Source organism: Protobothrops mucrosquamatus, unplaced genomic scaffold (assembly GCF_001527695.2).
Source record: "Protobothrops mucrosquamatus isolate PMUCROS unplaced genomic scaffold, P.Mucros_1.0 scaffold2236, whole genome shotgun sequence".
NCBI lineage: Eukaryota > Metazoa > Chordata > Lepidosauria > Squamata > Viperidae > Protobothrops > Protobothrops mucrosquamatus.
The window spans coordinates 1-10,704 of record NW_015388325.1 but is presented as its reverse complement, the minus strand read 5'-3'; the positions used below and the strand labels follow the sequence as shown (position 1 = coordinate 10,704).

At 39.1% G+C, this 10,704-nt stretch overlaps 1 protein-coding gene across 1 annotated transcript in view; it reads right to left on the bottom strand.

The window, feature by feature from the left end:
* Positions 1-8,732, bottom strand: part of ABCC4 (ATP binding cassette subfamily C member 4) — a 141,994-nt gene extending 133,262 nt beyond the window's left edge. The window contains exons 1-4 of the mRNA XM_015824442.2: positions 8,670-8,732; positions 6,932-7,021; positions 5,504-5,667; positions 4,178-4,331 (exon numbers count right to left, since the gene is read on the bottom strand). Of these exons, the coding sequence (XP_015679928.2) occupies positions 4,178-4,331; positions 5,504-5,667; positions 6,932-7,021; positions 8,670-8,732 (471 nt within the window). The remainder of the gene's footprint in view (positions 1-4,177; positions 4,332-5,503; positions 5,668-6,931; positions 7,022-8,669) is intronic.
* Between the last annotated feature and the right edge of the window lie 1,972 nt (positions 8,733-10,704).

Genomic DNA, 10,704 nt, shown 5'->3' with positions numbered 1-10,704 from the left:
ACAACTAGAAACGATTAGTGGAATAAGAATTTGGAATTTATGGAATTTGTATATAGATGGATAGATAATGTAAGATAATAGATAAGTCCATAGATGGAGTTTAAAGTAGATATACCTTCAAGGGTGCTTTTACAGCAAAGTGCAAACTTATGAACTCTGGTCTAAAGTAAAGATTGGACATCCATTTGTCCAGGATGCTGTAAGGATTCCTGCCTTGGGCAGGGGGTTGGACTAGAAGACCTCCAAGGTCCCTTCCAGCCTTATAATTCTATGATTCTATGTTTTCTCTCTTGGTGTCTAACAACAACAAAGCAATCAACTAGCTGCAGTGTGGAAGGTCATGGATTATTGAGAAATGTTCTTTAATAGATAAACAGAGGACCAAGTTTAATATTTCACAGTGCTGGAATTCTCCTCATGAATATTTGCCAGATCTCAGGTTTAGTCCCAAATATTTTTATGCAGGCATCTAGCTGAACATGTAAATGAATATATATTGATTTTCTTGTTTGCTTTTTTTATATTTACTATGATTACCGATAAAGAAGATTACTGCAAAATAGTAAAGAGTGCAAAGTTGAAAAATCTTATCTTCCAGCTTAAAATACTAGGATTATGCAGGGTAACATCCATAAGACAGCAGACATACGCTCCTGAACAATTTGACAAAATGCTGTAAATATTAATAAGATTATCTAATAATCATAATAATTTGAAACTACTGAAAACGTGCTATACATTTTAAAAATCACATAACTAAATGAAATAGCAAATTATAAAGAATATCCCCTAAAAGGATGGAAATTCAACCAGCGCACTGTACAATCTGTTATTTTTAAAAACATGAAGAAAGTCTCCACCTTCTCAAAACTTCCTTGTTTTGCTACAAAACTGAAACATTCCACAGCTCAGCTGCCCTGAGAGTCAGTCACACAGGATTCAACCTTGAAATACTTGCAGAAGTAACAGCTAATCCCAGGTCTACATTTCTAATCTGAAGATTTGCAATTATGAATTATAACTGTATATTACATACAATTACAAGTATAAAGTAGCTCAGAAAGACCTGAGAACATATTTTGCAGAAAGAAAATTGAGAAATATTTTCTACCTTCAGTTCAAATTCAGGTAATCCTTGGCTGACGACCACAACGGAGCTCAAAATTTCTGTTGCTAACTGAGACAATTGTTAAGTGAGTTTTGCCCTGTTTTACAACCTTTCTTGCCAGTTGTTAAATGAAGCACTGCATGTTATTAAATTAGTAACATAGCTGTTAATCTGACTTCCCAATAGACTTTGCTTGTCAGGTCTCAAAAGATGGATCACATGAACTTGCAACCCTCATAAATACATGCCAGATAATGATGATGATGATGATGATGATGATGATGATGATGATGATGATGTTGCAAGGGACCTTGGAGGTCATCTAGTCCAACCTCTGCTCAGGCAGGAAACCCTATACCATTTCAGACAAATGGTTGTCGAGTCTCTTCTTAAAAACTCCCAATGTTGGAGCATTCACAGCTTCTAGAGGCAGGTTGTTCCACTGATTAATTGTTCTAACTGTCAGGAAATTGCTTCTTAGTTCTAGGTTGGATCTCTCCTTGATTTGTTTCCATCTGTTGCTTCTTTTTCTGCCTTCAGGTGCTTTGGAGAATAGCTTGACTCCCTCTTCTTTGTGGCAGCCCCTGAGATATTGGAACACTGCTATCATGTCACCCCTCGTCCTTCTCTTCATTAGACTATACATACCCAATTCCAGCAACCGTTCCTTATATGTTTTAGCCTCAGTCCCCTGATCACCTTTGTTGCTCTTCTCTGTACTCTTTCTAAAGTCTCAACATCTTTTTTACATCGTGGTGACCAAAACTGTATGCAGTATTCCAAGTATGTCCTCACCAAGACATTGTAAAGTGGTATTAACACTTCACGTGATCTTGATTCTATCCCTCTGTTAATGCAGTCCAGCACTGTGTTGGCTGTTTTGGCAGCTGCAGCACACTGCTGGCTCATATTTAAGTGATTGTCCACTAGGATCTGAGATTCCTCTCATAGTTACTACTATTGAGCAAGGTACCACCTATACTATAACTGTGATTTGGTTTTTCTTGCCTAAATGTAGAACCTTACTTTTTTCACCATTGAATTTCATTTTGTTAAATAACGCTCAACGTTCAGGTCTGTCAAGATCCTTCTGTATCTTAAGCCTATCTTCTGGAGTGTTGGCTATTCCTGCCATCTTGTTGTCAACTGCAAATTTGATGAGTTCCCCATCTATCCCCTCATCCAAATCATTGATCAAGATGTTGAAGAGCACTGGGCCCAGAACAGAGCCCTGGGGCACCCCACTACAAACTTCCCTTAGTTCCCTTCTCTACTTTTTGGCAGACAAAGTTGTCTGCTAGATTTGTCAGGAATCAGTTTGATCTTCCACTTGGTGCAGAGTTTGTCTCCCAGTTGATGTCAGGGTAATTAAAGTCCCCCATAACTATTGTGATGTGCTTCCTACATACCTTAGTTAGCTGAGTAGCAAAAAGTTCATCTATTTCTTCTGTTTGGTTGGGTGGCCTATAGTATACACCTATGGCAATGTCATTTTTTCCCCTTTTATATTGACCCAAAAGCATGTGAGACAGCTTTCATCATTGTTGTGCTCTATTTCTGTAGAGATGTAGTTATTTCTTATATAGAGAGCAACTCCACCTCCTCTTTTATTTGATCTATTTCTTTTAAATAATTTAAATCCCTCTAGCTGTGTGTTCCATTTGTGGGTTTCATCCCACCAAGTTTCCGTAATGGCAACAATATCATATCTGCCCTCATTTACCTGAATTTCTAGTTCACCCTGTTTATTGCTCATACTCTCTACGTTGGTGTATAGACATTTGAGTCCTTTATGACTGACCCTGTGTTTACTTTCTACATAACCTATGTGGTGCCTGAGTTCCTCTATTTTCTTACCACCTGTTTGATTAGTGCACTTGGTGTGGCATTCACTATTAAAAGCTTGATTTTGCTTGACAGCTAGGTTGATATTCTTGTCCACACACACCTCTGTAACATGCACTGCTAACCCTATAACTCACAGCTTGCAGTTCCTCTCTGCAGCCTCTAGGCAGTTCAAATGCAATGGTGGTCCAACCAGAAGCTCAGCTATGTTTATCCTCTGCCAAGCATCTAAATTTTAATCACATGACCATAGGGATGCTACAACAGTTGTGTGAAAAACAGTCATAAGCCACTTTTTTCAGTGCCATTGTAACTTCAAACAATCACTGAATGAATGGTTGTAAGCCATTCCAAAACAGGACTACCTGTATGATCCCTGACTTCTCTGAGTTCTATGTTCCTCTCATTTCTAGATTTTCTTTCTCATGTCCAAGGTTCTACATCTCACCATATCTACCATTTTTATATCGCAAGACCTTTTTTCCTAGAGTCTGGCTGACCATTAAACATATAGTATCTTTAGAGGTTAGTTTAGAAAAGAACCCCAGGTGTAGAGAAAACACATATCCTCACCCAGGTTTGAACATACAGTCATGTTCAGGAACAGCAACTGTATACAGATAGCCCTTGACCTACGATCATTCATTTAACAATCTTTTGAAATTAACGCTGGGGCTGCCTTACAAGTAGTCCTCACATTTATGACTGTCGCAGCATCCCTGCAGTTATGTGATCAAAACCCAGGCTCTTGTCAGCCAGCATGTATTTATGAGAGTTGCAGTGTCTCCGTGATCACCATTTGCAAACTTCCCTGGGGGGCTTTTGATGAGCAAAGTCAACGGGGGAAGTCAGATCTGCTTAACAACTAGATTCACTGCATGATTGTCGCAAAAAAAGTTGTAAATTGTGTTGACACTTAATGATTGCACCCCAAGCTCTGATTCCAATTGTGTTCATATGTCAAGGACTACCTGCACCTTGAATGACAGAATGGCATTGACTGTTGAAAGGGATCTCTTAAATTGGAAGCTAGTAGTCTTCAAGATGTTTTCAACAGTGATCTAGTAGTCCCACTCAATTAAATGTGTGCTTTTAAACCTTCCTATTAATTCCTCTTTTACTTAAAGCAAAGGTTCTCAAACCACACGCCTGCATATTTATCATCCCCTTGCTCCGGAATACATTTGCCTCTTTCTCAGCTACTTACTAGCCCATCCCACTTACTAACATTCCTACATCAGCTGGCCCATCCTCTCTTGCTCTGCTTGCAGCCTCCCAGACCTGGAGAAGGCTAAAAAGCAGGATGATGGGGCCAGGAGGCCAGGCCTGTATTGCTTGGGGCCTTTTTGCTCTCCGCAGCTGTTGGATGAGGGAATGGCTGCTTGGGAAAATGGAGCAGATGAGAAAAGTAGCAGCAAATCCTAGCAGGACTGAGGAATGCCTGCAGCACCCAATGGCACGCCTGCCTTCTTAAGCAACCCTTACCTGCCAGCTAGGAGGAAGGGACAGAACTGAGGTCCTAGCACAGTGGTTCTCAACCTTTTTAATGCCGCGACCCCAACCGGTCGTAAGTCGAGGACTAAACCGGTCGTAAGTCGAGGACTAAACCGGTCGTAAGTCGAGGACTAAACCGGTCGTAAGTCGAGGACTATCCAACCAGTCGTAAGTCGAGGACTTTCCCTGCCCGGGAGCGCCGCGCATGCGTGGTTCCGCCCCCTGCGCCGGCCGAGGCGTAGCTGGCAAGCGGCAGAAGCGGAGCAGGCCGACCACCAGCTGGCCCAGCCCAAGGGAGGTAAGGCACCCGCCGGAAAAGGGGAAAAAAATGGCGGACAAAAAAATGGCGGACAGCCTTGCTTGGCGACCCCCATGAAATGGTCGATCGACCCCAAATGGGGTCCCGACCCACAGGTTGAGAACCACTGTCCTAGCAGAACTGCTTACACCAAGCAGGGCTCTGCAAGTTCTCTGCCAGTCTCCAGAGGCCCGGGAGCTTGGCTTTCACACCACTCTGGAGATGCTGGTGCAAGCCTGCCTGTATGGATCTGCCAGAGGTTGTCCTCTCAAAGCTTCTGGGCACAGGAAGGAACCACAAAGCCATCCAGAATCACAAAGAGGATCCCTCACTTGCAGGACAGTTTTTTTACACTGCACATGTCTTGCATGCTTGATGCTAGGCTGTCCAAACCCAGACATTTAAAAAGAAACACTAATTAATAAATGTAATCAAAATTTACAAGTCATGAATTCTGCCCCTCTCTAAGTTCATTTTTCCAAGTTCTGTAACTTTTTTTAAAAAAATCTGCTTTGTAATTTGCCTTGGGGAGAAAAGAATACTTTGGGTCTTGTGTATGTCTTTGAATATAAAATAAAGATGAAATTAAAAGAACATCTTTATTCCACTGGTGCCAGATTTAGCAAACACATGTTTTTGAACCTTTTTGTTCAAAGTATATAACCTTTGAAAAACACAAACTACAACAACTATCCATGCTGAGTTGAAAGAGTTTTTTTTAAATCACTCTGAAGGAACAAGATGCCAATCACTCTTACCTCAGAGCTGAGAAGAGCCTGCCCATGCAGGTTTGCAAGGGAAGAAGAATAATCAGCACCGCCATCCCTGCAAGGCAGGACGGGCCAATCTCAAGCCACAAAAGAACAGTCACAGCTATTGCCTGAAGGGGTCCAGCCCATAAGAAATGCAAGAAAATAGTCACCTAGGCAAAAAAGAAATACACGTGACTCACAAAATGAACTGAAAATAGAAAAATCACGACAGCGACCAGTCTATTGTGCGCATGGGGGAAAGTCCTGTGGGACCCAGAAATGATCAATATCTGGATATGTTAGGTTATATATAAAAAAGTTGTTGTTGTTCCCTAAATGCCTTGGGAATTCTGCATGTCACTCTAGTCTTGGAATTGCTCCTTACTAAGCTGGAACTCCAGGCCTCAGCAACTGCCTGCACCATCTGAAATATAGCTTCCTTTTTAGCCTGACATTTATCATCTGTGATCATCTCCACATCTGAGGCCACATGAGCCAAAATACCTCCTACATATTACTGTCTATATAATGCTATACAATTTACCCTGGACATTTAAGAAAACCTTCGCATGACAGAGTTTAATCCTGTCTGGTTTGTGAGAGCTCTAACCCATATCTCATGAAACCAGCATGTTTATTTTTAATCTATACAAAATCATCTACAGGCAGAGTTAAGCCAATTGAGCTGCCCAAGGTTAAATTAATGAACTTTGCGCTTAGCTGAATGATCTCAAAAAACTAAGCACAGTCACGTCTGGTTCATACTTTCTTGGCTACCATGAAATATCAGAACTATAGCTGAGACTAGGATGCTTAAAAACTACCCTAAAAGAAGAGCGTGGCAAATCAACTTTCTAATATTGCTTAGAAATCTTACATAGACATATCTCTTAGCTCACAAGGAGTGAAGCCCAGTTTGAAGGGGACTTATTGTTCTGCCACTGCAGTATCCTTGAATGAATCATAGATACCCTTGGCAGTTTTTAAAAGCCAACATGAGCCAGTTTAGTCTAATGCAGGAGTAGGCAACCTTGGCTCTTTTATGACTCGTGGCCTTCAACTCCCAGAATTCCTGAGCCAGCCATGCTAGCTCAGGAATTCTGGGAGTTGAAGTCCACGAGTCATAAAAGAGCCAAGGTTTGCCTACCCCTGCACTAAGTGAACTGATGTAAGTCGAGGACTACCTGTATAAGTTATTCTTCTTATCACAATCCTCCATTCTAAGAAGACATCTGCTTGGAAATCACCGCAATATAAGATGCACCCCACAAAGGATTCGATATAGCCTTTAAAAACATTTTTATCCACTGCATACACATACAAGCAAACCCAAGGATTTTCATTCTATCTTGCTATGAATAAAAAGAAAAGGCCACTACCTAAGATAACTCTTAAGCTAAATCATTCAAAATGTGTGCCTCCCTTAGGGCTTACCTGATCAAATTTATTCACATCGTTTGACAAAAGATTTACAATCTGACCGGTTGTCGTTTTTGACATGGCTGCATTACTCAGACGAAGTGCCTAAGAGCAGAAACAAACTTATTCAAATGTCACATTCATACGCTGAATAGTATTTAGTCACAGCATTTTCCCAATTTAGCTATCTTTCGTCTTTTTTCAATATTTCCTTTAAAAAAAATTAAATATACTACTCAAACATTTTTCCAAGTTTCAATAATCACCTTATGGGAACAATGTAAGATGAAACAAACTCCCCAAAACAGGATCAAAACTAAGGTTCAAGTTTAAGTTAACAGACAGTGAAAAAGAAGACCATGACATGTCATCCGGAGTTATAGTATGTGAACCTGACATTTTGGTCCATAATCATGGTTTATGCTTAGACTGTTGTGTGAATCTAGATAACTATGGTCTGCTGAATTTACTTTTGTGTTGCATATGAACCCAACTTCTCCAGAGCTAATAGTGATTGTATCATTTGCACTTGCTAACTCTATGGATCAGAACAGCACTGTAATTTCTCTTTTCCAATGTATATGATCCTACATTAATTTAGAGTACTATACTTAATGCTAAAGATTTCTATCTAAAATTTGATTCTCCTTTTTAATAGCATTTAATTTGGTCTACCTTGAAAGACTGATTTACCTCAAAGAAGAAAAGTTTAGTAAGTCTACTTCCACACCTCAATGTTTTATGGTCAAGAGATAAGCTTAGGACAATATATTCCTTTTACATTGTTTTTCACTTTTCTCTAGTAACTGCCAGAAAATAAACCAGGGTGTTACTCTCATTCAAATGCCAGGATTAAGAGGAAGCGACTCCACAGAACACTCTTCCATCTTCAAAAAAAGTAATGTTTCTTTTTTATCAAAGAAAAACTCAGGATGCTGGGAGAGATTCTTCCTTTTGCAATGCCATACTCTGCAAAACCCCATTGCCACAACTTTTCCTGTTCTAAGGGTTTGTTTAGAAATATAGGTAGTCCTCGACTTATGATCACAATTGATCACAGGACCCCGGGACACAGGCAATGGTTATAAACATGAACCAGCTGCCAAGTGTCTGAATTTTGATCACATGATCATGGGGATGCTGCAAAGGTCGTATCTTTGAAAAACGGTCATAACTCACATTTTTCAGTACTGTCGTAACTTTGCACAGTCACTCAACGAACTGTTGTAAGTCAAGGACTACCTGCTCTAGGGGAAAAGGTTATGTCAGAAACTGAGGAAAGTATTTTGGGGAAATCTACTTCAGATAAAAGAAAGGAGTCAATTTCTCTCTGCGCACTTCTCATACAACAATGCTGGCAACATTTTAAGGACAGAACTCCTGTTTGTGTTTCTCCAAGCTACAGTATAGTGCATTGTCTGAGAATTATAAGCATAGCCAGATCTTTAAACAGTGGAACAACTTGTACTCATTCACACTCCTTATTCTTCATGCTAACCATGAGAACCAATTCACGGAGTCAAATCACTCTCCAGGATCTTGCTTTTCTGAAAGATTTAACAGAAGTGTCACCCAATAGTGATATTCTAATCCTTTGGTCAAAAAGAACAGAACTATCTTGAAATTGGGTCTTCATACTATTTATGGGTGGTTCAAGTCTACGTAATCTGGACTATATTCTTCTGAATAGGACAAAATTTTACATGTTTCGTAAATTCATAAAGTTTCTTAATTCAAAGAGTAGTTCATTTACCGTTCTTCCGCTGCCCGTCGTCCCTCTTTCATCTTTTGTAGAATTAAGATTCCTTCTTCGCATCTGTTTTTAAGCAAAAGGAAGAAGCAGCCCAACCTATCTAAAGCAGAAACAAGGGAGACAGAACAGGTATACAAGTCAAAATAGGCAACGAATTAGTAAGGAAATGCCTATCCACCCTGGATGAATACAAATCAGTAGGCCAGATGGTTTATGCACCAGTATTTTGAAGGAGCTGGCAGATGTAATTTCAGAACCCACTGAATGTAATCTTAGGCAGGACAAGAAGTAATGGGTGGAAGCTTGTTAAAGAGAGATCCAACCAAGAAGTAAGGAGAAATTTTCTGATAGTAAGAACAATTAATCAATAAAATAGCTTCCCTCCTAGGGATGTGGCGACTCCATCACAGGAAGTTTTCAAAACTGAACTGGACAACCATTTGACTAGGATGATATAAGATCTCCTGGTTTGAGCAGAGAGTTGGACTAGAAGACTTCCAAGTCCCTTCCAGCTTTATGATTCTATGATTCTAAAGATGTTTTCCTATAATGCAATCCCACACCCTTGTGAATAATGTGAACAAACTTGTGGAGGCTAATCACAGTATAATAAATGTGTAGAAAATGATGAATTCCCTTCTGTTTCCCACAATGTGATTTCCATGGTGCTACAGACAGGGCATAAAATACTGGAATATCAACACCTATTGTAATCAGAATAAGACGTCCAAGTAACAAGTGCTTCATTTTCAACACACTGAATGGTGAGTCCTTAAAGGAAAAGCTACACAGTAAATCAATTTTCCTTAAACCAAAAATTAAACTTAACATAAAGAGCAGCATAATACTTGGTCATTGTTTCACAGAAATATTATTGCATACAAAATTTAGCAGTAAGACTATCCTGCGGATTTAACAGTGAACAGATAAACATTGCATCATTTTATCAATGATATATAAATCTTTTGCTTAAGCAAAGAAGAAAAACCTTAAACCTAAAGGTGAGCTATCTCAATGTCCTCTAAAATTTCTAATGCAGGATAATACATACAGAGAAATGCCTCTCAAATTCTCCCTATGGGTTGAAAAAACTCTGGAAATCCTATTCTCTTTGCATTTGTCTACTATCAAAAAAAACAATTCAGGAGCAGCCTACGTATTTTTGAATTAAAACTTTAAGGCTAACACATTATTTTGATAGATCATGTTGTTGGTAACTAGTTACTGCAAAGAAATCTCTATATTCCGGTGCTTATTGTTCTGTATGGCTAAAAGAGTGAGTGACTCTTCAAAATAAGAAGTAATTCGAGTTAGTGAGTCAGAATTAAGATTTGGATGACATGGCTATTTATGGTATGATAAGGTTAAAGTAAATGCTGATTTTAGTAATCACTTTGTTAGACATGCCATCCTAAGAGTTTGGAATAAATATAAAGTAATATAAAATTTGGCTGTCTCTCCAGAAAGCTTTTTTTTTTAGAAAAGAAATGCTGGTGAGGCCAGACTGGTAGACTTATGGTTAAATAAAATATTTTAATTATGGTGACCCTATCCTCAAATCTAAAGAGGAGTTGGAATCAGAAGGACGTGTTTTCCATTGGTTTCCATATTTACAATTGAAAGAAAGACTTAAACTAGACAAATAGGGTTGGGGGATTGTTCTTGACTACTATTTAATTATATCCTCTGCAAGCAACATTATGCAAAGGCAAATTACATAATCTACATCATGGTAACATAAAGAGAATGAGAACACCATAGGATGCAAAATTAATTGCACTAGGATTCACTAAATTGTAGATCCAATGTAATTTTTCAAAACTGAAAAAAAGTTAGTGATTTCAATGAGTTCTGGAATATTGAGAGGTCAAATGGAAAAGTAATTAGAACCCTAAAATAAGGAGACAGGAACCCAACATGAACCAATAAGCTTTTTTCCATTCCTTGTTTTTAGATGCAGTATTGGTTGAAAGGCTTTGTTCATGATTCCCAAAACACACCGTAGTATATTATTCAGAACAGCAAATTAGTTCCT